This window comes from Malurus melanocephalus, unplaced genomic scaffold, assembly GCF_030028575.1.
Source record: "Malurus melanocephalus ecotype Western Australia unplaced genomic scaffold, MMel_1.1 scaffold_341, whole genome shotgun sequence".
NCBI lineage: Eukaryota > Metazoa > Chordata > Aves > Passeriformes > Maluridae > Malurus > Malurus melanocephalus.
Genome location: NW_026623573.1, coordinates 224,610 through 249,946, shown reverse-complemented (window position 1 = coordinate 249,946; position 25,337 = coordinate 224,610). Strand labels below are relative to the sequence as shown.

The 25,337-nt window shown below is 42.6% G+C and overlaps 2 protein-coding genes across 4 annotated transcripts; both read right to left on the bottom strand.

Annotated features, from left to right (window-relative positions):
• Positions 1-8: 8 nt before the first annotated feature.
• On the bottom strand, positions 9-12,375 carry NPEPL1 (aminopeptidase like 1). Its single transcript, XM_057378130.1, has 12 exons — positions 12,195-12,375; positions 11,182-11,367; positions 9,878-10,048; positions 7,258-7,347; positions 6,520-6,601; positions 6,179-6,321; positions 5,544-5,621; positions 2,992-3,092; positions 2,246-2,369; positions 1,720-1,896; positions 1,010-1,120; positions 9-283 (listed from the first exon to the last, which is right to left on the bottom strand). The coding sequence occupies exons 1-12, from the start codon at positions 12,342-12,344 to the stop codon at positions 125-127; spliced, it is 1,572 nt and encodes a 523-aa protein (XP_057234113.1). The 5' UTR covers positions 12,345-12,375; the 3' UTR covers positions 9-124.
• A 1,798-nt stretch (positions 12,376-14,173) lies between these two features.
• STX16 (syntaxin 16) lies at positions 14,174-25,316 on the bottom strand. 3 transcript variants are annotated; one of them, XM_057378123.1, is made up of 8 exons: positions 24,968-25,316; positions 21,486-21,593; positions 20,405-20,545; positions 19,706-19,868; positions 18,719-18,810; positions 18,423-18,566; positions 17,827-17,907; positions 14,174-16,713 (listed from the first exon to the last, which is right to left on the bottom strand). In XM_057378123.1, exons 1-8 carry the CDS (start codon positions 25,100-25,102, stop codon positions 16,609-16,611), a joined length of 969 nt encoding a protein of 322 aa, XP_057234106.1. In that variant the 5' UTR covers positions 25,103-25,316; the 3' UTR covers positions 14,174-16,608. The 3 variants fall into 3 exon arrangements, with proteins under 3 accessions (XP_057234106.1, XP_057234107.1, XP_057234108.1); XM_057378124.1 differs by having other exon boundaries at positions 25,022-25,315; XM_057378125.1 differs by lacking the exon at positions 24,968-25,316 and adding an exon at positions 22,639-22,696.
• Positions 25,317-25,337: the final 21 nt, after the last annotated feature.

Sequence of the window (25,337 nt, the reverse complement as noted above, 5' to 3'; positions counted from 1 at the left end):
AAAAAAAAAAAAAAAAAAAAAAAAAAAAAAAAAAGAAATGGCAATTTCTGACGTGTGACATTTTCATTGCTTGAGAACAGATCAGTGCAAAGTGAGGTAACCCCACGGGCTGGCAGGGGCTGTGTCAAACCAGGCGCCGTCTCTTGGAGTCCCTCTCCATCTCCTCGGTGGGAGAGTTTCCATCACAGCCCAGAGGAGACACCAGGTTGAGCAGAGGATCTTCAGAGGCCCCTCCAAACAGGGACAGCAACAAAGCCACGCCGTAGCCAGTAGCTCGTTCACCCTGGAACAAAACCAAACCACACAGTTCACACTTCAGACCGAGCACTGGAATTGGTTTCAGTTTTGCTGCTCACTCAGTGAGAGCTGTGGTGGTCCCTGCTCTGTGCTRCTGAATCCTCACTGCAATCTGACCCAGCTGGATTGAACCAACACACGAGAACAGGGCTCCCACTGAGTGTGGGTGGATGGAGGCCAGCATTGTTCAGGGCAGGGGATCTCCCACCCTGCCTGAGCAWGGATTTGAAGTACAAGATGAATCAACTGTGTTTAAAAAGAGGCAGGTGGAATGAATCGACTTGGTTTTTAGGGAAAAAATAGAATATAAGCAAGTTCCACCAAAGGGAGGAAAGGAAATCCCCAAGAGGGAACGTGGTTTTGGAAGGATGATCAACTCTGGTCAATCATCTTAAAACAGAATGGGTGAAAATGGAAGGCTGGGATTACTGCCAGGAACAGAAAGCAGGCAAGTTGTCAATGCTTACAATGATAAAGATGTCACTGATTAAAGCAACTGTTAGAATATTTTAAAACCGAAATGAAAAATATAAACAGATCAAACTACCAAACCAAGAAACTCACACCACAAACAAGTCAGTGCTTTTCTAAAGGACCTTTCTCCACCTATTTCTGTCACTCTGAACTGGATGGGCACAATCCAGAGCAGCTGCAGGCACAGCAGGTGTTGTCTCCCCAGCCTGTGTGCCCAGGGAGGGGCAGGGACACTCACAGCATGCACAGGAGCAGCGATGTCTATGTGCACCCACACCCCAGGCCAGTCGAAGCCAATGTGAGAGGCAATGAAGAGCCCAGCACAGGAGCTTGGGGTGTTGTCTCGGTCCTGTAGGAGCAATAAAAACAGAGTTGGTCTTGCAAGAAAAGAAAATGTCAATGGTTTATTCTGCCTACAGGAAAGAGTGATGTGAATCTCGTTCAAAGATTAATGAATGGCCCTAACACAGCTTTACAAATCAACTTTGCTGTAAATCCTTGACTTAGTCCCCGGTGTGGTCCTGTTCAATTCCTCTTCTGCCCACAGCCCTCACTGCACAYTGGAGCTCTCAAATGCAGCAAAAGCTGCTGCAGCAATTCTGAGGCCTCCATCCTCAATTTCCTGGTTTCTGCATTCCCAGCGACCATCTTTCCTGGGATGCAGGAATGCCCATCCTGACTTCCTAAGAAGTCTCCCTTCAGGCACTCAGCACTCGTGCAGGGCCATGTTTAAAAGGCAAGCAGCCCAAAGACACCCTTGCAGCAGCCACCCTGTTMAAAACTGACACTAAATGCTGCCTGCAAAGCCCCAGGTGAAAAACCCTGAAGACCAGAACAATATGGCCACAATTTCTAAAAGGTTACAGCCCCCATGAAGAGCTTTCAGCCAGCTATGAGCAGGCCAGCTCATTGTCTAGAAAACACACGCTTTTAAAAAAAAAATCTTACTGCTACAGAGTTCTTCATRTCAGCTACAGCAGAGGTAAATTCACTGAAGTGGAGCTCAGGGCAGTACACCAGAGGATGGACCAAGTCTCCACAGTTCCTGCCAGCTTTAACACAAGCCTTCTCCCACTCTTCRTTATTGGTAAGGACAGCAGCATGGTATTTTCCTGTAGCAATTCCCTGGTGAGGTAAAGGACAAAATCAGGAAGATGTCACCTTCCACCACTGCTCAACAGAACCTTCTATAAAACAGGTACACATGTCAGAAAATAAWGGTGTTAAATTTGTACCCTTGTACCATTCTGTGTTTGACTTAAAATGAAAGCAATTTAATGGACAAGAAAATCCTGATCATTATTAACAGATCAGTTCTGGTAATTGTAAACTGAATTGCAAACATGGAGTACTGACCTGCTTACATCAGCTGCTAATGTCATCAGAACACCATTTTTAATTTAAGCATGCAAAAACAAAAAAGCTGCATAAAGAACAAAAAGGAAACTCAGTTACCAATGTAAGACTGTAATACCTGAGCTCCAGTAAGAGTGGCCATATCCAGAATGATATCAGCCCCAAGGTCTTTGCAGGCGTAAGCGACTCCATCAGCCAGGATCAGGCGACCTTCTGCATCAGTGTTATTGATTTCCACAGTTCTGCGAGGAGGAGAGGGCATTTCAGACAGAAATGTTTCAGGCTGGGGGTCAGGATTCACTTTTCTGGTCTAGAATACTTCAGAGAGCTGCCTCAACCCCCATGTGCTTTCCTTATTTGACTCTGCAAGCCAGTAGGGTGCTACTCCTCAGCTCCAAGCATCCAGAGTGAGCACACAAGGAAAGGGAGATCTCAGTTCTGCCCTCATGCAGGCTCTGATTGCTGGGCCTGTGTGTGATGCCTTGCTGGGATTCTATAAATTACTGCCAAAAAGGTAACATCCCTCCTTATCAGAGATTCTCATCCAATGGTCGCCTGTCTTTGCTGCTTTGCTAAACAATGCAGCTTCAGATGGACACAGAAAACGGGTGGTACTACAAAAACTACCTAAATTGAGTGCTTTAAGGGAAGTTCAGCYCATGTATGTGTGTGTTTTCATGTGTATTTACAAAACCAACAGGAAACTCTGAGCACATGTAAAACTCACTACTATGGATGTCTGAAATACTATTATCAATATTTAGGGAAGCTGATTTAGGGACAGCTTCACAATCTGCATGGCTCTCAGATAAACAGAAAATGGTGTTTGCTCTGTTTCTGGGAAAAGGACAGATACAATCTTACTTTCCAGAGTAAAGAACATGAATGTCATCAGGTCTTGTTGCACATGGTCCCACTGCGTTCTCGGCCAGACAAAAAACAGCATGAAGATTGTCCTTAAACCCCTGTAACAACCAGAGAAATGGCTTTTGATTCACATCAAGCTAATTTATTGGGACTGAAATCAGTGATGGATTAGGACTTCTTGACAGCAACAAATGTCATAGGAAATCTGCTGGGATTTTTGGAGAGGTGGGTGGGTGTTAGATGGGTTTTTTTAAATCTATCATTCCTGCTGGGAGGCACACAGCATTTTTAACCTGTTTTGGTTTTTTGTTCCCTTAGCCTCCTCACTTCTGGTATATCTCATAATGTTTTATTTTGGTTTAAAGTCAAGTGCTTATGTGGTTATGGATGATATTTTAAAATGGATGATGATTCTGTTATTTATACAGCAGTTGTATTGTGTRGAGGGATTCTAGGAACAGACAGGGAGACAGAAGCATTTAATAATAAAAAAACATAGCTCCTCCTTAACTGGGACAGTTAACCTTGACAACATCAAATTCTGGGGGAAAACCTGGGCCAGTTTTACTCTTAATCTCTTGATAAAAGTCCGTGGCTGGAGAAATCTGGGCTTGCTGAATCAGCTCATGTTCTGAAGTCTAAAGGGCAAAGGCATCAATCAAAACCTTTCAAAATAACAGGCAGCATTTACAAGACAGAAAGCAACTGGTGAGCTTCTGCTCCAGCTGGTGGGCAAACAGCAGTGCTGAGGAGACAACCTTGCTCAAGCCATAGCCCAAATATTCACAGTATCTCACTGCACTGCACTGGATTTTTCTCCTCCATGTTGTTAATCTACTGTCAAAAAGTGAAAATCTGTTTCCAGTATCAGTTGCCTTTTCCTGAATCTCTTTGTGTCTGCAGGTCCTCATGTTAACAAGAAAAAATTTGAAAATTTTAGTCAAYGTTTTTCTCTTCTCCTTCGTGCTGGAAAACTCACAATGGAGKAAATGCATCTTTCTAGGAAAAATCACTTGTTTGATTTTGCCACCCAAAGCCTTATAAATCCACACTGTGTAATTGTTGAACAGCATGCAGGCAGGCATTTTATGAASATGGAAAATAACCTCTGCCCCTCTTCCCACTGAGCTTTCAATCCAACATGTTTCCCACCTCAGTCTCTGTGACAAAGCATAGCTCAGGTGAAACCTCTTCCACCTTTCTTTTTTCTTAAAAACATTTAAAAAAAAAGTCTTGAAACATAACAACAAATTCTTCCCACTGCCACTCTGAACACGCTTTCTTCAGGGATGTCATTTACAGGTCTTCTCACATGAGACTGTAAAATTMAGGAGTGAGCTCATTCTTTTGTTTTTACATATAAAGGCATATAAAGATTTCTCCAGGCTCAGTTTGTCCAAACATATCACWGCCAGTGTATTCACTGCTGCACTAATTGTGGATGAACTGACAGATCACTTGTGCTCACATCTGCTCTGACTGTGAATGCAACTTCTCTCAGTGCAGACAGACACAAAACCACTCTGGAAACAAGGACTGAGTCACTGAAAGGGTGTCCCCCACCCATGGYATTCCCAGAGCCTCCCAAAGCATCATCTAAGTTCCAGCTCTGTCTCTTGCAGACTTCTGATCTAACTTGCTGAAGGATTTAGTTATGCAAGGTAGTTGTTCTGCCTGAGATGCAGCTCACAAATCTGTTTTCAATTTTAATTCTCAGCAGATAACTGGGAGGTTTACAATCTTTCCACATCAAACATGCTGCTAGGGCCAAGGCACAGAGCTAGACTATTGAGAAATGGGAATTTGGCACTGATCAGCCCYTGGACAAAGCATCCATCAGATCTATGCATTAATCTGCAGCAGTAAATATTCTTTGAACTTTGGATACTCCTTGGAGGCAATAGCTGCTCTGTCAGCAAGACTCAGTCACTGGATTTGTGGGGAGGGCASAGTTTTATTGGCAGCAGCCACTTTTCCCCAGTTCATATTGTTAAAGTGCAATAGGAATATTTTTAATTCTTYGTATTTCAATACCTGGCTTCTTCTCAGCTCCCCCACTACTTTCTGACCACAGAAACAAACCAGAACCTGAGGAGACAAGAGCTGCCATTTCCCCACTAGGTTAATATTAGACCTGGCACAGGATTTGGAATATGGAGACTTCATATCCCAGTCACTCATCCCCTTCTTTGCTAAGGTGACAACAGCTGCCCCAAATCCCACAGCTTAAACAAAATCAGCACTGGATAACTCAAGTATAGACCTGATTCAAGGAACTAGAAACCACTCAGCCCACAGAACAAACTCTGAAATTCAAGGAAGACCCTAAAAAAAAAAATCAGCACTCAAGGAATTTCTCACAATTCTCAAGATCCCAGTAAAGATGTGAAATATTTTCCTGAAATAGCAGAAAGAGCAGAGTGGCTCAAGCTCACTAACACTGTGGCAGGTCAGAGCTTCAGGATTAGACAGGCCTCTGTCTCTGGGAATATATCCAAGCTCCTTGGCAGGGCTAGGATACATGATATCAATTAACACATTTTACTTACTTGCTTTACAGTGGCTTTGAAGGCACCCAAAATAGCAGCTGCTCCACCACAGTCCCGTTTCATTCCAGGCATAGTAGTCTGTTTAAACAGAACCATTGATTTTTTTTTATTATTTTTAAAAGAGAATTTCACTGTAATGACTGCTAGAACTTGTATTTCTGATGGTTCTGAGACTGATTTTGACAGTGCTCAGCTATCAACAACACAAACATGGATCAGGAGCCTCTGCTTATTGGAGGATCTGTCTTGGAACTGAAAAATACTAAACCTGCTGCTAAACTGTTAGAAAAGTAAAAAGCAAAATGTTGTTTCTAAGTTTCACACTGAGGCCAACTCCAATGGGTTTTGGTTCTATCTTTGAAAACAGAAACTAAATATCTTTGTTCCTACTTTCTGCCTTTCAGCAGGCAGTATTTAAAGGGCAAAACATCATGTTGCTATTTATTTGTTCTGTAGTGGTYCTTGAATCCCATTTGGTCTTCTCCCCTGATAGTTTGTGTCCATATGGATGACAACAGATCAAGCATTTAACTCAATACAAAGGTGCTTTTGCTTCCCACGGTCATTATCTGAATTACTTTCACCAGAAAACAAYGCTGCAAACACAGGCAGCAGCAGAACAAATGTTTCTGTACCTTTCCCTTAATGCTGAGGCCTCCAGTGTCATACACAATGCCTTTGCCCACCCAGGCAATGGTTTGTGTTGCACCATCTGGAGTGTGACTGAGAACTGCCAGGGCTGGAGGATGCAGAGCTGCCTTTCCAACTCCGTAGATACCTGGAAAACAGAGAATYAAACCATCTGTGGGTATTTCCTGTAAAACATCTTGGAATATTTAATACTTGTAAAACACTCTGGAATACATCTTGGGCAATAAAACAGTTTCAAAAATGTGCAAATGAAAYATTACAATTGAGATGGCAAAACATTCCAATCATCTGCTAGGAAAAAAGTGGAATACTCAACAAGATATACCTCCAAAGCCTCTCTCTTTCAGCTCCTCATCCCGGATAAYGGTAGGAGTAATCCCAAGATCCTTGCCAACTTTTTTGATTTCCTTAATCATTAAAAAAAAAAGACCTTGTCAGTGAGTCATCAGAACACATTTGTTCCTTTCTACACCAATGGGAACCCAATTAAGGGGTTTGGGTGATTTTTGCATGCATACACATGCAAACATTGACAATTCTGGGAGTGCTGCTGCTTTTTCAATGGCCTAATTCCACTGAGCCATCCTTCACTTCCCATGGCATGAAATATAAATTTGACCTTTAAGCTCTGCCAGTAAAAGAAATCTTCAGAGGTAAAGGACAACTGTTCACTCTATTGGATCATGATGTAATAGAACAGGAATAATTTAATTCTCAACAGCTTTCCAGATGTTTATCATAAAGCTTATTTGGAAATGTGTCAACTGTCCCATAATTTCATTCAGTTACTCTGGTCAACATCAGKTTTAAGACAAGAATCCAGTGCCATGACCAAATGAAGAATTCATGTTTTCAGCTTCCCAGTGCCCTAGTCCAAGCTGTGAACTCTGCCTCCTTCCAACTTTGCACAGTTCTACGAAACATTAAAGGCCAAAGGGAGAGCCTGAGCACCCCAGGTTTGGTGTGCTTCCTACACACAGCTTTCACTGAGAGGCAGCAGCACTGGGGTTTGATTAGTGCAGTCTGGAGTCCCAATTAGCAACCCTTTCTCATCAGCACCCACCTCCAGGAAGGTATCRGTGTTCATCTCATTGCAGGGCGTGTCCACGATGCGCGCAGCCAGCCGGACCCCTTCGGTGGCACTGGCCAGGCACTGCGGGCACAAGGGAGGACACTGAGCAGGGMCAGGGCTTTGGCACAGCTTTGCTTTTACCCCTCTGCAGCCAACACCAGSTGTGTGGTTCCTCTGGAACGTGTTAATGCTTAACTGCCAGCAGCACAGGCCCTGCACAGTTAAACAGTGCCAGCCAAGCTAACCAGCACTTTCTGTATGCATCCAACTTAATGTTCCATGCGCTCCAAATTCTTACCAACAGCATTTCCTTTCCCCAGCAAACTGGTATTGCAAAATTAATATCCTTCTCCACTATCATAGGGAGACCAAGAAGGCAAAGTGAGGTGGAGGGAAGAAAGATAAGAGGCAGCTAATTCAGGAAGTCACAATGAGCTTATGGGCTGCTGGGGTTGGAAACCTGCATTGATTGTGTAATCTGCAACACGGGAAACTGCAGTTTGTACAGGGCAGGCACAGGGGCTGAGGGCAATAAAGATTACTGCTGTGAGACATGCTTTATGGCAGGCCCACAGGGAAACTGGAATATTTCATGTTTGTGTAAAACATGCACTGTTTCTTGATTTCTGTGGCAAAATGGACTGACCCTCACCTGGAATGAGTAAAAACTTATCTATGCAAGAGTGGACAGAATTAAAATGGTCAAGCAGTCAAGGCTGTTTCCTTACAGAAGGATCCTCCTGGCAAGAGAAAGGACCATGAAGACACCAGACACTAACCTTGAACTTTTAACTCCCATGAATTAACAACCTGAAGCTGTAAGACCTGGGGAAGGAAACTTTGTGCGAGCTTTCCAGCAGCCACACTACACTGAGGACCACACACAGCACATGGGTGAGTCAAGATGGCTTTCACAGGAATCTGAGGTGTTGGACACTCACTCGTGCTGAGGCATCTGGAGTTTGGCTTGGCTAGACCAAGGACTCCACACTTTTTGTATCCCATCACACTCCTAAAACTTGGCTTGCTTTGGAATGGTGCCCAATTCCCTGCAATTACTTCTGATTCCTTTACTGTCCCTAAAGGGATAAGAACCTCCTGAGGAACCGAGCTCTGTCTGGAGTGATTCCCTGTTAGGGCCATGCAGGTGAAAGGAGGTGMTCTAAACCCAAGGCCAAGCCCTGTGGGAGCACCATAACTTAGAGAAATAAGCTGTGCCTGTGTTTGTGTTTCCAGAGTGCTCCAGAGAACTTGGATGATGGCAGCCTTTAAGAAGTGCCTGTAAAACTCTGACAATCCCTGCTAGTTCTCACCATAAAATAGCCTGGACAATGCAGTAGTAGGTGTAAAATACAGCATGCCAAGGGAGAGGTTTAGATAAAAATGTCYTACCACATGCCTCTTCCATGCTCTGCATTAGCTGTCTGGTGCTGGTTGAATTTAAGGGGTGCAAACTCAGCTYGGAGGAAGCCAATAATATTTTTGGCATTGACATCAAGGGGAAGAACAGGAGGTAGAAATAATTGCAGCTTTGTTTTCAAGTTAAAAATAACCCAAGTGGTTTGGAATCTACCTATCTGAAGGAAATATTTTTGACACCAGCTATGCTTTTTCTGATTTGGGGCATGGAAAAACAGGGTGATCAAGAGTTGTACTCTCAGCACGCTTGTCTTTGCCACTTTGCTGAAAACTGGGCTGGCACCCTTTTCTGGGGCCAAATCAGTTCACAGAGTAAGGACCAAGCACAGAGGGAAACACACAGAAGAAAAACAGACCCTAGAGTTGCAATTCTGTGAATTTCAAATGCAGCAACACCATATCCTTTGTCAAATGCACTGCCAAAACTTTTACGGGATTTCTATWACCTCACTCATTGATCTAAAGGAGTGTCCATCTGTACTGAAGCACAGAACAGAGCAGTGAACAGGGATTTCCCTAACGGATTAACTGCAAACCTTGCAATAGCTTTTAAGTTCATGGATCTTGAAGAATAACCTGGCATGCCAACAGTTACCTGATAGGGAGTTTCCTCTCTGTAACAGTYAAATAAGGGAAACAGTCTTTGATTTTCTGCCATTGAAAGATGACTTAGATGTATTTCACTGTCATGCGTAGCTCTCTCCAAGCTGTTTTGTTTCTCAGGGTCTTGTTTCTGGCTACAGTTCTGCCAGAAAAACTCAGCCAAAGAGGTACATCAGACAGAAATAGCAGAGGCCATATGTGATCCCTGTTAAGCAACTCTGAGTGACTTCACCATGGTATCACCTGCACAGTTACAGACAGCTYTTGCCTGGGTAGGAAAAAGTGAGAAGCCCACACACCAAAGGCAATGTAATAATAAAGGCTAAAAACACAGTTTGCATCTGTCATACACAYGAGAGAGAAGATATTTTGTTTGTGCTGTTTGTTCAGTGTTTTCCACCCCTGAAATCCAAATTCTGAATCACATCTTCAGCCTTTGCTGCAGTAATATGYACAGTATTTCTACTCAGAGATGCCATGATCAAGGAACCTCGAGCTAAGATAATTCCAGGTTTAGCTTGAGACAGATGTGTTTGTGCACGCAACCAACTGAAGGAAAAGATGACAGAAACCCCTCCCAGAATCTTACTTTAAGTGTTGCCACTTCTATAGGTCCGTTGTTTTGGCCAACCAGAAAAAACTCCACAGTCACAGTTTTCTTCTCRGTGCGTCTGGAGGCGCTGGAGCGGTGTGTGAACAGGGGGAAGGCCCTGGCCAGGGCACACGCGGAGGCGAAGACTTCAGAACGCTCACACACCATCTGAAAGAGCAGCCAGCAGCAAAACACATCACACAACACCACCAGGGTGTGGAGGGCTGCACTTAAAAAGATCTGGTACCTGGGGTATTATTGGGGAAGAGGGGGAAAAAAGGAGGTGGGTGGGAAATAACAGAGGCCTGAGTCAAGACAAGCTCGTTTGTGATGTTATGCATGGATGGASAGGCAGCGTGAAAGTACCATAGTGAGCAGGTCCAGTTCATTTCCTGTGTGAAAATGAATTACACTGCTGGACTGTGTGGGAATTAGTTCATCCTTACAAGGCAGCTGGACTGCTTTAATTATACCAGTGCAATTAACACAGGTTAGCCGACAGATCAGGACCAAAAAAAGCACGGGAATCACCAATTTGTGCTCAAAATGAAACAAAGACAAAAACTACATGAGAATGTGAAGGCAGAAATTATATGAGAATGTGGCTAATACTAACCCAAAAGGTTGTTAACATGTAGATTATTTTTCTGAAGTTCTTTACAGAAATTACCAATAGAAAGCAGTTTCAGTTAAACATTTTCAAAGGGTAAAAATTAAGTAGTTATTGCTCTTGCAARTAAGTTTTCCAAGTGAAGAGTATAATTTAATTTCTTCATTGACACTGACTGTATTGGTCTTCTCCAACAAGCCACAAATCTGATACAATCTGGAGAAGCCATAGAAACAAATAAATTCACCAGGCTCATACAGAAGATGACCAAAGCAATCCAAGAGCTTGTCCTGTAAAGGACTCACCCTGGAGCATTATTTGGATCAAGAATTTTAAAACTCACTGAACAACACAAGCAAASCACCTTTCWTGTGATATAGACATAACAGCCTTCRTGCAGGCTACCTCAATCTCCTMAAGTGTGTGTTAACATCCCAAATCCTAGCTTGGAGAAAGCCATAATGGTTCCTTGAGCATGGGCATTCCTGGTTGAAGATGCTCCTTACATATCCAGCCTCAATTCCCATGCACAAGCCACTACAGTCAGGTCTTGCCTACATGTCAGTGCAAAACCGCTCATGTCCGTATAATTATATCAGTAAAACTTGTCCACTTCCAGTCTCCTTGGAGACAGCTACAACCCRGAAAAGTCGAGAAAACACTCACTAGACATTTCACCAGAGCCACTTACAACAATGCATCTGTTGACTCCTCCTGGCAGGCAGTTCCTGACCAGGCGGGTGATGAACTGCGCTGCGGACGGGCTGTTGTGCCGGCTGACCCTGGACGGCAGCGCGGCCACCGTGGCATAGTTCAGGTACAGGGGACAGCTGTCCGTGGGGTTGGGATTCAGAGTGCTCAGAGCAGACTGCCAGACCTGGGGAGAAACCAAGCATTTAAAGATAAAGAACTGTGCCAGACTTTCCTTCCCACCTCACTCCTGCTGTATTTAGGTACTTTTTAATGACAGGGGTTTAGGTGTTGGAAACAAAGAAATTGTGCACAACAGCCTCTGGAGTGAAAAGAACCAGGAAATTTGACAAACCTGTTCATTAAGCAGAAAATATAAACGTACTTTCCATTACAAGCATCTCCTTCAAGCCGTATGAATAATAATTTAAAACCACACTGTTTAGTGCATGGTTCAGAGCTTTCTGAAGTTGAGACAGTTTTCCTAGTGATAAATAGGAGGACTGATTTACTAGCTCTGAATTATTTTTTCACATAGCAATTTAATTAAAAACAAATAAAACCAAGAAGGGTAAATATTGTCATAAGAGACTGGGGAGCCCTGTATAAAAACCCCTGCCAAACATCCAGCGACCTAAAAGCCGCAATGCAAAACGTTTATCATTCTACCACAAGCCATCACCACCACTAAACAAACAGGTCCGCAGCTCCCACCGCAGTGGCTGCGGGAGAGGAGGGGGCTCTGAGCGCTCGCTGCAGCCGCCCCCCGTCCCCTCAGAGAGGGCAAAGCGCCTTCCCCGCGCCGGGGTGGGCACACACGGGCTGCGGGAGCGGCCCCAACGCAGCAACAGGCTCGGCCCGGTCCCCCCGGCACTCGGAGCCGGGCCCAGGGCCGCGCAGCCCCCGTGGGTCGGGTCGGATCGGGTCGGGCCGCACCACGAGGCCGGGCGGACACGCGGCGCTGAGGGGGCCCCGCGGGCGCTGAGGGGGCGCGGACCCGCGGCGCGGCCTCACCTCCTCGGTGACCCGCGGCTGCAGCTTCCCCCGCAGCTGCGCCCAGGGCAGGCGGTGCAGGTTGTGCAGCTGCCCCAGCACGAGCAGCGGGCGGCTCTGCGGGTCCGCCTCGCCCGCGCTGGCCTGGAACTCCAGCTGCACGTTCGCCATCTTCCTGCCCGGCCCGGCCGCGCCGCCCCGCCCCGGGCCCGGCCCCGGCTCCGCGGGGCGGGGACGCGCCGGTGTCGCGGGAGCGCCGGGCACGGCCCCGGGCACTGCCAGAGCGGGATCCCGGGCACGGCGCTGAGCCTACAGCGCTTGCCGAGCGCCTGTTTTCACTGCACGTTTAAATGGTGGGTCGGTGTTTATTCGGATCTTTCTGTAGTAGCCAAGCGCCTCAATTCTGGTCAGTGGACACTTATCAGAATAGGCCGATTTGGAAGGAACCCGCAGAGATCATCGAGTCCAATTCCTGCACAGACACCCCCAACAATCGCACTCTGTCCCTGAGAGCATTGTCCAAACGCCCCATGAGCTCACACAGRTTTGGGGCTGTGACCATTCCCTGCGGAACCTGATGCTCATTGATCTGCAGCCAGGAAAGCCGGGAAGGTCTGCGCAACCTTCCACTCTTGCGGGAAAAGTGAATGATGAAGCATACAATGGAAATACACACACAGAAAAGGCTGAATTCCAGGAAAAAAACTTCCTTAGAGTAAGGTCTTGGAAGGGACATCACAGAAACTTTATTGAAAATAAAAGTTGTAGGAACATCTGTTGCAGAGGTTGGTTGTGCATCCTCACAGACGGGACAGTAACTCAATCTACAGGCTCCACCTTTAACGATTCCCTTCACCGAGCCACAAAAAATACACTCGGGAATCCACTGTTATCCCAATACATCAGATCAGCGTGGGAATGAGAAGACGCACAGCAATTACTTCAGGATTGAGACATTCCAAARATTCCTCCAGGCAGTAAGCTCCCAATCACTGAGTTCAAAATATGCTGTTCCTGCTGCTCTGAGAGTCCAAAACCAGCACATTCCCTGAATCCACAGCATCTGAAAAGCAAATAAAACAGTAGGAAACACTCCCCTAACCCGCGATCCTTTTGTTGCAGTTAAGGRCAGCAGAGGAAGGTCCTCATGAAGGGAATGGACTGAGAAAATCAATTTTATCTACAGAAACTCCCTGTGAACGTCCCACCAGCAGCGGCTGCAAACATTTCTATTTGAGCTTCAGCGAAGCTGCAGCAAGGACGTGTCTTCCAATTATTGATCCTCTACAAGTATTCATGGAATTAAGCCACTAAAATATAATCTTATACAATCCATCATAATCAATATGCAAAATCATAATGAATTCTCTGTATTAATGAATCTGTTTTTGAAGGCTGTTTGGTTTGGTGTTTTTTTTCTGGTACACATGTATTTTTTTCCAACAAAATCAGTTTYACTGTCACCTATCCAGGAACTTACATTTTGCAAGACTGTACAAAAAGCAGCGGTTCCAAAGATTTAAGCAAAGGAGTTAAGACTCCTTGAAGTGGTTCATAAAAGCAAACCTTAGATCAATGCAATCTAGGCACTGAATACTACATCAAGTATAGATATTCCAATTTTTAGCACATTCCAGAATCACCAAGGGAGAAACCAATTCTTCCACGTTACTTTTSAGTTTCTAGAGAAAACTTGCAGAAAAATAATTGCTATTACAGCACTTTTAATACTGTCCTTTTGGCATATAATTAATTTCTGTTAACAAGTTGCAGCTCATTTTTTACACGCTCACATGCATTTAAATGGAGAAATTCTGCACAAGCCAACAGCTTTTACAGGCCATTCCCACCAGATAAGGAGACACAGACTGGGAGATGCTTTAGATGCTGTTCTATTCTTTTGTAAGGAATTTGAGCTTCCTCCCAGGTTGAGAAGAATCCAGCAACAGGAACAAGCCCCAGCCTGAGAGAGGGTCCCAGTTTTTTTTTGTCCCAGTCCCCTGCTGGGACTGACAGGGCTGGGCAGGAGGCTCAGGCAGCTCCTGGAATACCTGAGCAGGCAGCAGCTGCTGTGGCTTTTCTGGACTTTCCTTGCCCAAAGGCACAGACAGCACCCTTTTTGTGGGGATACTCCCAGAAAGCACAGYACTGGGTTTGATTTTACTGCTGATAAGTTATTCAGACTGACTCAGAATAAGCCACAAACCTGCGATGATTTAGAAACCAGACTGTCCAGAGTTTTCTTCCTCAATAGAATTCAATAAATTCCAGCTCAAGTTACACAGGGCTCTGGACATCTGAGTTTAACCTCACTAAAAATGCATTTCCTTGGACAGAATTTGGGTAGAGAATAGGTAAACAGTGGGCATAACTCAGGGGAAATAACTCTTGACAATGCAAATGACATTGTCCTACAGAAAGTTACTTTTTTTTTTAGAAAAAAATGTCACATCACTGCCACTTTGATTTATTATTAACAGAAACATGTTAACGTCACAAAAGTATGTTTCAGTTTGTAATTTAAATTAAAAAAAAAAGAATAATTGCCCAATTAAGTTGGAAGTGTTTTATTCTTTGAATCCATCTGCCATGATAWAATGTCAAAAGCACCGGTCAAGACAGAAATAAATAACACGATCTCATGTTAGAGAGAAAGTTGCAAATACAGTATATTAAATTATAGCAATTTGCTGCTTCACACCAAGTGATGCAGACAGCACGAGGGAGACAGTAGTTTTACTCACGATCATTGAAAGATCTATCACCAGAACAGGGGAGCTGCACACCCAACACAAGCCTCATTCTTCCTTTTACCAATTTACTTCATCAATTCAGTGAAGAGTTTGAACTGGCAGTTTTGGTGGTTCAACATCCCCTTTCTCTAGAGGTAACAAGAGTGCTACAAAGCTTTTCATAAGCCCCACAAAAAGCCAAGGCTTTCACGTTTTTGCAGTCTGTGTTTTCAGGTCCATCCCTGAAAATGGTCAGTTTAAAGCCACGTCTCAAGTCCTCTTTAGCACAGAGTAAAGAAACTCGGGGCAGGCAACAGATGCAACTTCAGTATCATAGTGTTTTGAAACTGCATGTCAGGGGCTTGGAGCAGAGCATCTCTGCAGGTCTATGGGGAGCACTTGTATCAGTCAAAAAAATGAAGGAAGTTACAGTCCCTTTGGGGAAAAAAAAAAACCAAACATATAAAAAAGCAGTATTAAAAATATTAAGACAAGGCCTCTAAAATTGCACACCACTTCAGGCCTGAATTAAATTAAGAGTATTCTATTACTTACATGTTGCCCTAATTTCTCTTGTACGGCCTGCAGCAAAGCTTTCCACTGAAAAAAATAGTGAAAACCCCAAATCCTCCACTGAAGGCCTTGTAACATGTCACTTGCATGACATCTCTCTTGGTCAGTAAAAGACCACAAACAGCTCCTCTTCCAGACATTTGAAAGAGAATCTTCTGTCAGGGAAAATGGATGTAATATCTACTGTAGTGTAGCCACTTCTTACACAAAAAACATAACCCATATGGACAAATGCACTATAAAATAAACAGCTTATACAGCAGTTACAGTTTGAAACATCCAAGACCCACTACAGCAGGCCAGAGAGATTCTCTTTTTGGGTTTCTACTCTATTTTTTCAGCTAAACTTCACAGCTGCTTTAATGTAATGTCTGTACTTTAAACTAAAAAAATTATGCATGAAAAAAATATATGATCAACCCCATGAAGGAAAATCATTCCCATGATTACTCAAGCTCAGAAAATTTTTTAATTAACTAAACATGTTAAATTATGCCAGTGATTACATCTTGTTATTTACAAGATCAAGTACCACTGATTCTTAGTAATGGTGCAGTATCTAAATTAAGATCACAGGGGTTGGATTACGTTCTGGTTGCTAAAAGCTTTCTTTTTTAGCTGTCTATCCAGTTCTTTGGAGTTTTTGAGTCTGGAAGAAAGGGCATTCAATCAAACAATTTTGTGTCTCAACGTATTTTACACATAGATCAATTTTTGATATCCAGTCCCACTGACTCAGTAACATGGCTTAAATTTGAAGCCTACAACGATTCTGACATAAGAATATAGAAGACAACACATTTTTGYTCACAGTAACACACTAATTACTGTAGTCACTGGTAAACTTCAATTTTTAATTATTCTTAAGTATGCTATTTCCAAATACCTCTGCATAGAGCGCCAATTTTTTTTTCATGTGGGAGCATCAAATTTCCTGACATTTTCCATATAATCCTTACAAACACCTCACAGGTCACCAAACTTGTACTTTGAAGAATTCTACAGAAACATTGCACAGACGTTGCACCACAAGGGCTCGTACAAAGGCAGCTTTCTGGAGTGCAGGTCCATCCATTCACATTGGGAAAAAAGTTCACAGAAACTCCAAAAATGAGAAAATGAAGCGAAACCTAGTGTGACTTTACACCAATAAGAACAACAATGAGGACAATTACTATAACAAACAAAATTAAAATAACAAGCATCTTCCGATTCTTCTTTTGATATTGCTCTGCCTATAAAACAGAAAAGAAAGAGTTAATAATTAAGATTTCAACAATGCTAAAGCACAGACTCTTGTTTAGTGTAAGTGAAGTCCATCTGTTTCAAATTGTTCTTTGGTAACTTGACATTTCATACAATGAATACTGCAGGCAATTCCCACATAGTAACTCTGATCTGCACCATAAACTCCAGTGAAGGTAAATATGCACTGAGGTCAACATTTCCCTGTCTTAAAGAGCAGGCTCACCTTGCTAAGACTCATGTATTACATTTGAAGGACACTAAAAATCACCCCAGAACTTCCTTTTTTAATAGGCATATCTGTTGTATTTGATCAGCTGTGCATTTTCATTTAATTTTAATTTGAACTGAAAGCTTTTATTTTTGAGTTGGTTCTCTAGTTTTCTGCTTCATTCCTTTTTTCTTTTAACACTGTTTTTTCACCCCTCTCCTCCTTTTCCCAGAAGAATTAAAAGGACACAACATGGAGAAAAACTCTCCAAAAGCCAAATGGAAGTCTGCTAATAGAAGTTTAACAAAACAAAACTTCTTTTTGTTTTTAATTAATAAAAGCTCAAACTAAACCAAAGCAAAATGCCCACAACACTCTTGATCTGCTGAGATCAGTGCTTTTAAAACTTTTCAGGTGTYCATAGCAAAAGCTTCACATTAAGCAAGAGGTTGGACCTGACATGTAACCAGTGTCAGATGGTAAAAGAAAATATTAATAATTATTGTTTCTGCTCACATGATTGAGATAATGTTTTCAAATTAAAATCTGCAGTGAGGTACCCAATAACCAGCCCTATTTCCCAAGTGCCTGGCTCTCCAAACAGAGAAGGAATTGCAGACAGGTCCCATCAGGTCAGCAATATAAATATCAAAGCACATTGGTTGGATGCCCAGAAAGTCATTTAAGAAATTAACTCGAGGCATCAAGCATGACATTAACAGAAGTTCTATGGAAAGCTCCTCCTACAGTACAGCTGGACATTTCATACTGTACAGAAATAATTTCTAAAAGGGACGATGTCCAACTGAAAATTGACTGAATAACTTCATAGCTATTTAATTATAAAAGATTAGTAGATATGCAAAACAGCTGAAGTRTTCCATCAGCTTACCTTATGCAGTTGTTTTAGACCCTCTTCAGTTTTCATACATGACTGTTCAATATTATAGTCAATTCTATCTAGAACTGTTCCCTAAACAGAATGRAGAAAACAAGCACCAAATTGAACCTAAATGAACTTCATAAAGCARTTATTATTATAAGCAGCAGAGTAACAACATTCACAGCAAATAGCTCATGAACTATGTAAACAATGAATTTCTACAGAAGAATCAGTTGAAATTTCATTAAACAACTTCTCTGCTCAGTGCCCAATGGCAGCTCTGTCACCATTTCACATCACATCCCTATAAYCATCTTAATTCCAGACCAGGTGCTTTTTTCTGACATATTTAACATAAACTGACTCTCTGGGAGAAACAACCACAAGAACTTTGGCTTTCTATGGTCTTTTTATTTTGTATATTTTTACTCGAACATGCATTACCAGTTGAATTTTTATTCTGTTATTTTCATCAACTCAGTTTGTGGCATATTTCAAGCAGAGGAAACCTGAGTATGAAGAGTTAAGTTAGGAAAARTGAGTCTGGAAGCCTTCACACTACATGGAACATCCCAGTTCTTCCTAGCACTGTGCTGTCAATGTACCTGTTCTACTATCATTGCTCCCAGGTCCCTAAATATTTCGTTGAGATCGGAGATTGACTGCACAATCTGKCGGATTTCTCGTTCCCTCTCTTCCACCATCAGTGTGTTCTGCTCCACCAATGCCAGCTGGTCATCAGTAAAACCCTGTTGAAAGACAAGATTTACATGTTGAACTAATATTAACAGCACCAAAAYGTTTGAAATTATTAAAAGGATAACAAGATTTGATAACTGGGACAGGTATTTATAACCTGAGAAAATGCAATTCATATTGAATCTGTGTAATAACAACTTACTCTATCATAAAGGGTATCATCCTCCCCATCATCCATCAGTGGGACTGAGGTGTCAAAGAAGTGTTTAGACCTTTCTTCTCTATTCTTCATACCTGTAAAACACAGACTACATTTGAGCATAATATTTAAGCRCACTATAACCYGAGTAAGSTCTGAAGCACCAGACAGAAAAGCACAAAATAGAAATCCTGGCTAGTAAATTACATAAATCACAATATTTAAACTGTCAGGCTTACTATTTTAAAAAAGCATAACAAATTCAACCAGAGACTGATTAAATCAGTGATTTTTCAGTTGCTATGTTCCATGAAGTTAAAAAAATAGGTAAGTTAAGAGCCTTAAAGTGTGATCACTCCAAGATATTTTGTAACAAATTCTCTTAGGAACATTCCTTGCCTGAACTGGATCTTCAGTTCACCTGTGTCATTTATACCACAGGAGGAAGAAATATCAATGTAAAATTTGAAAAACAACTTTTTGTGGGTTTCTTTCAAGATTAAAATAATCTGACTCAGCTTAAAACAGTACTGAACAAAATTTTAGAGTTTTGAACAGAGGTTGTTCCACTTTCGATCTGTTTATGGATGCAGAATTTTTCTTTATCACGACTACCTTTTATCTATCACAGCCTGCCACCTACAGCAGGTATCATGGCTGAAAACCAAAGACTGCTTCACCAGTGTAACAGAAGCAGCTTTGCAAACCACATTTTGAGAAGCAAAATGCATTAAAAATGTGGACGGATGAAATACCCTGTTTTGCTGATACACTTGACTATGACATTTCTTCTTTAGCAACATTAAAAATAAGGTTTGAACATGGGCTGTGAACCAGAAACTCTCACATTCTAACCTCTGATTAGTCCTGTGTGCATCACTTAACCCTTCTGGGCTTCAAGTTTTCCCAGCCAAGACAATAAGCACAGCTCACTGAGTGGATTCCATATTTTTTCATCCCATGCCATTACCATACATCTCTTATGCTTACGTTTGAGATAGTCAGACTGTGCATGCCTAAAGTTGGTGGAGAGGTCCTGAAGGGACTGTGCTAAGGAAGACACTACATTCCTGAGAACACGTGCTTCTTGTTCTGTACAGCTACGTGACCTGCTCTGCAACACCTGGACTGCTCTCTGACATCTGTGGAATAACTGAGAAAACAATTCCATTAGTGGAAAAGGATACATTAAATGYAAAAACACACACTTAAATGTCACATTACAAAGTGCCACACTGAAGACTAGTATTTTGATTTGTACATTTTTTTGAATTATTTTTTTTACTGCCTTGTGCAATGTTTAAAAATATATGGAAGCAGAACATAAATGAACTTAAAGTTAATAARGTAGCAGAGTAACACAACTACCTATCATCAGAGACATTTGCCTCTTTATAATTAGGTCGACTACAAGCCTTAGAATGGATATCTGAATTTCTCTGAGATATCTGTAAATTTGATTTGATTAATCTCCCAATCCTATTCTATTGCTTTTGGAAAAGCAAACAGGTAAGGGAAAGAACAGGGAGGTTTTGTGACTTGCGGGAAGTTCAGAGCAGAGCCCAGGACTTCGGGCTCACTCTAACACTGATCACAAAACAAACGCTTTCCTCAAAGCAAACCACTGCCTTGTCCTAGTGCATTAAAGATGTGCCAAACTGGAGGTTTAGTACCCAAAGCAGTCTGTACCTGTGTGATCTCTTGGGTTGTTATTTCTATTGCCCGTTCCTCTTCACTGCTGTCATCCAGTGTGGGTCTATTTAGATGTTTATCATGAAGACTGGCTAATTCTTTCATCTTCTGTTTAACCCTGGCAATATCATACTGAATCTAAAACAGAAAGCCAACAGGAAGAAAGGGAATTAACTCATGTTTCAGGGGAAAAGGTTCTGACAAATGTTAGACAGAAATCATTAACAGAAATCTGTACATAAAAGGCAAACCAAGTATCATTAAAAGCCACATAAAAAGCTGACTAAGAACTGAATACTCTTAATAGACTTTGAGTTTGCTGCTTTTTTGAGTTTGCTGCTTAACTGACTCGTTAATCTTAGGCAAGACTGCTGTTTTCAAATCTGCTTCATTAAGTTGGAATAATATTTTGATTATTATACAGTATCATAGCAAGAAGATTTAGCCAACTTCCAAAAACATAAATGGAAACTCAGGTCACATCTTCAACTYTGTCAAACATTGAATGGCCTTAACTCAACAGCAGAAGTTAAGTGCCATGCTTTCAACCAAGTAATCAAAAATAACCTGTAAGGATGATTATTATAGCAGTTAAAAGGGATCTGAACATCTTTCTGCTGAACAATGGGTTCTGGACACACAGACTGATAAGTCAACATGTGYTCTGAGTGTACATCCAAGAAAAAGGATTTTCAGAAAGTCAAGAATAGATTCACTCTCCAAATACTGAGAAAAGATTTAACTTGCTGCCTCTGCCTCCAGAATCATTCCCTTGCATTTGTCCAAATATTTCTGTGACTTGCAAGGCATCGAGGCTGCAGAGGCAGGAAAATCCTTCTGCTACAAGAAACTCATGTTTCCTGTTTTCAAACACTGAACTGCTTTCTCCATCATTTTAGAGTCTATTTGACCGGACTCCTCATCAAGCTCAAACAAAAATTCAAACTAAATCTCTTCTGTTAATCTTCCCTCTAATACTATTTTTGTCACCAAACTGACAGAATGGAAGTGACAACACTAATAAATCCCTCCATGGGAGGTCCAGCTTGTGCTGGATGTGTCCCAGCASAGCACTTACTTCATCTGCTCCATCGACCCATTTGGGAGGTAAGCGCTTTGTCACTCCGATGGCYGCCTCGGGATCTAAGCTGATTCCCGACACCAGGGCCATGCGATCATCAGCCAGCTGCACAAGGGGAAAAAAGACAGCAAATTAGTTTTGTTCTAATTARATCCAAATCCCTGAGCATCAGAAAAAGTGCTTGTTTGCCTTCCCATAGAAATTAACTTCAGAGATGTGTTTGCTCATGATGTGAGTATGATCAAACATCACATCTCCTGGTTTGTCCCTCTGTGCTAATGACTGATATCCTGCCACTTCCTACAGGATCTGAAAGGTTAAAGATACTCTTACAACAAATTCTTAGCAGATTTTCCAGGAGGAAAAATGGCATTGCAGAGAGAATTCAAGTAACTCTCATGCTGGTACATTTCTATCAGACAGTAAATCACAGCCAATGGGGCAGCACAGTTCACATCAGGCCTTGCAAGTTTGAAAACTGCATTTGGGAAAAATCTCAGAAAAAAACATTATAACTGCTCGTTCTCAAACAATGTTACTTTGAAGAACAAACACACTTGCAAATTGACATTCAACTCAAGTGGCTAAATAACTTAGTGATAATTAAAATGTGCTAAACACAAATAGCCAAGGCAGTACGGAGATGATCATGAGTGATACCACTTGAAGCATAACWGATGACTTGGGAAAGGTTTCACCTTCCTTCCTGATTTCTCCCAAATTTCTAATTTTCCTTTATCAGGCCTGGAAAGTTTTGTCATTCTCTTCCCCACTCTTTTTTAAGAAACAACCCTTGTTGCTTCCTGAGCAGCCCTTTCTTGAAAGCAATTTCTTTATTCCTGACCTTATTTCCTGATCAATAAAGTTTGCATAATTTATGCACAGCATGAAAAATAGTTAATGGCTTGATTGTGCAAAGTCATCCTACCCTATGTGTGCATAGTAAATGAGACTAGTTAATACATTTATCTATTCACAATATATTATATCACAAAATGCTTGATTTYTCTATGCAGCCTGTCCTTCTACTGTGCACAGACACTTCATCCTATAATGAAATTCAATAAGCTAGCAGAATAAAGAAAGAATATTTTAGCTCAGTGATGTTAGCTTGATGCACCATGGCAGAATAAAATGTGAAAAACAATACCTCATCCAGCTCCTGAAGTGATTTGTGGATCCCATCAGCCCCATCCAGTTAGAGACAGCAAAAGACAAAAGGGAAAAAAGAGACATAGGACAGATATAGGGCATGGTCAGTTGAGAAAATACTGATTTATTTTTAAAGCATGATGGTTTACCAAGAACAAACAAACTTTTTAAAGACATGGTTAATCAATAAATACATCATGATATTGCATTTTAAGTCAGCATTTTTCTTAATGCAGCAACTTTTAAAAGAAATATTTCAGTTCCTTGGTAAACAGTAAGAACATAAGAGATCAAGTGCAGAGCTTGGTTTGTTTTACAAAGTAATTGCACAGTGAAGTTTCTAAATACTGAAATGTCAGGGAGAAAACCTGCAATAGAATACACTGAGGTATGAGAGCAAGGGCAGCCTGACTGCAGCATTCAGCATCCACTGGGTTTGGTTATGATTGGAGGGGGCTCAGAGAAGCTTTTATAAGACATTGTGACAAGGACCCCCGTTCTCACAGGATAAAAGGCAGCAAAAGACACAAAGCAAAAGCAGATATTCAGTCACTTCTGTACACACTTGAGCTGTGCTCTACTTTCAGGGAACAGTAACCCTGCAGGGATCTGAAAAAATACACAAGGCAGCATATCTGCACCTTCATCAGTCCTTGCACTGTGAGGGGATGTGTGAGYCAAAGGATATTTCACTCAAACACTAACAAAGTCAGACCTAAAACTGGACAAAATACTTTTGGTTTAACAAAGAAGCATCAACTGATGATCTCTTATGAGATTCCCCAGGCTTYTGAATCAGGACTGTACTGTTCAGGTCCTGCTTTGATTGTCTGACTTTAGAATGCAATTCTTGACAGAGTTCTCACAGCAAAGGATTTCTTGAGSAGAAAGCTGGAGGTGAACTAAGGGAAGCTGAAGTCCTACAGGTTAGAATTTGTAATCCTGCCCTGCTGGCACAGAGCAGCTGCTCTGGGAGCACCACTCAGAAGGAAACCCACAATTCTGACAGTGACAGGCATCTCAAACCATGAAAGGCAAGCAGCTCACATTGTCATCTTTACTTTTTTTTTTTTTTGTAACAGTTCACTTGTAGCAACTACAGAACTCTGAACTGCCCAYCAGGGCCAAAACTGAGCTTCTGACTCCCTTCACCCATCACACAGATGAGCAATTCAGTCACTGAGAGCCTCCACTGCATTTGAATGAGCAGCCCTGCAAAAACCTTCAATTAATGATAACAAACACTGTCAATAAATATTTGATGCAGATGCTAAGTGTTATTGCACTGGCTGCTGAGTAAAGTGCAGTTTCACTGCTCAGGAGTAGATAGTTTCAATTTTCTAGGTGCTATTTTAATACACYCAAGGATGTGCAGAAGTGACATTGATATGGCAAAAAAAAATTAATAAAATTAACAAGGACTAAATACACAGAGCCAAAATACACATCTATAATACAAATTACTATTGACATTCCCTGTTCTGCAAATGCAATTTAATACACAGTTATTAGACATAGGTGTGATAAAGTTAGCAATGAACTAAAACCATTGACACAACAGGAAGCGCTGTTTTTCCTACAAAAAATGCATTAATGTAAAAAAATTCAGAATGATGAGACTGCCAGCAGGTATTTACTGACGGTTATGACAAATAAATGATAAGTTTAAACAGCAAGTGTGAAAACCTGAGCAGAGCTGAGCTGCCAAGCAGCCCATCACAGCCTGAATAGCTCAAAACCTAGAAAAAGCTACAGAAACTGCCTCTGAACCAGGAACTTTTGGTACTTTGTGTAAAGAGGAGTTAAATTAGAATCTACTGACTCCCCTCTCTCACATATCAGTTTATGTGTACTTCGGGATAAATAAATAGGGCAATGACCATCAGAGCAAGTTATGGAGWAATTTAAGCAATGGGAATAAACTCCACCGGTGTATTTAACAGTGCCCACAGTGAGGTGAATAGAAGAGTTCTGCTTAATAAATTTATTTATTTTCGATAAAGAGACATCAAAAAACTCATGTTAATGCTAACATGAAGCTGTTAGACCTGTAACTAATTTATTACGCACGAAGCGAATAGAGATGCGATCAGCACACACAGATCTCTTCTATTCGTTTTACGTGAAGGACTGGGAAAATAGGAATCAACAGGGTGGGGAGGGAGGGGCAGAGGGAGGAAGGTCGGGGGACGGGRAGGTTTTGAGGAGAGGGTTCAGAGGAACGGGGAAGCGGGGCGGGTGAGGGGCCGGGGCAGGGCGGGGCACGGCACGGCCGCCCCGCAGCCCGGGGCGCGGCGAGTACAGAAGGATGAAGGGAGGAGACTCACCGCAGCAGCCATGCTACGTGAATTCAGAGGGCTGGAGGAGCCGAAACTACTCACTTGCTCGGCCAGCAGCTGCCGGCTCTGCACCGCGTTGTTCCGCAACAACAAGAACGCGTCCGTGAGACGCCGGGTGGCCATGGCCCCCCCGCCGCCGGGCCGGCGGCCCGAGCCCAGCCCGGGACCCGCGGCACACGCGGCGGCCGCCCCTCGGAGGGTCGGGGCGGAGACCCGTCAGAGGGCCGTGAGCGGGAGCCCTCAGAGGGCCGGGGCCGGGACGCCCCTCGCCGGGAGCGGGACCCTCCAGCCCGGGCCCCCGCGGCCGCCGGGCGCCGCCATCGCCCCGGCACCGGCACTTCCGCGTTGTGCACCGCGC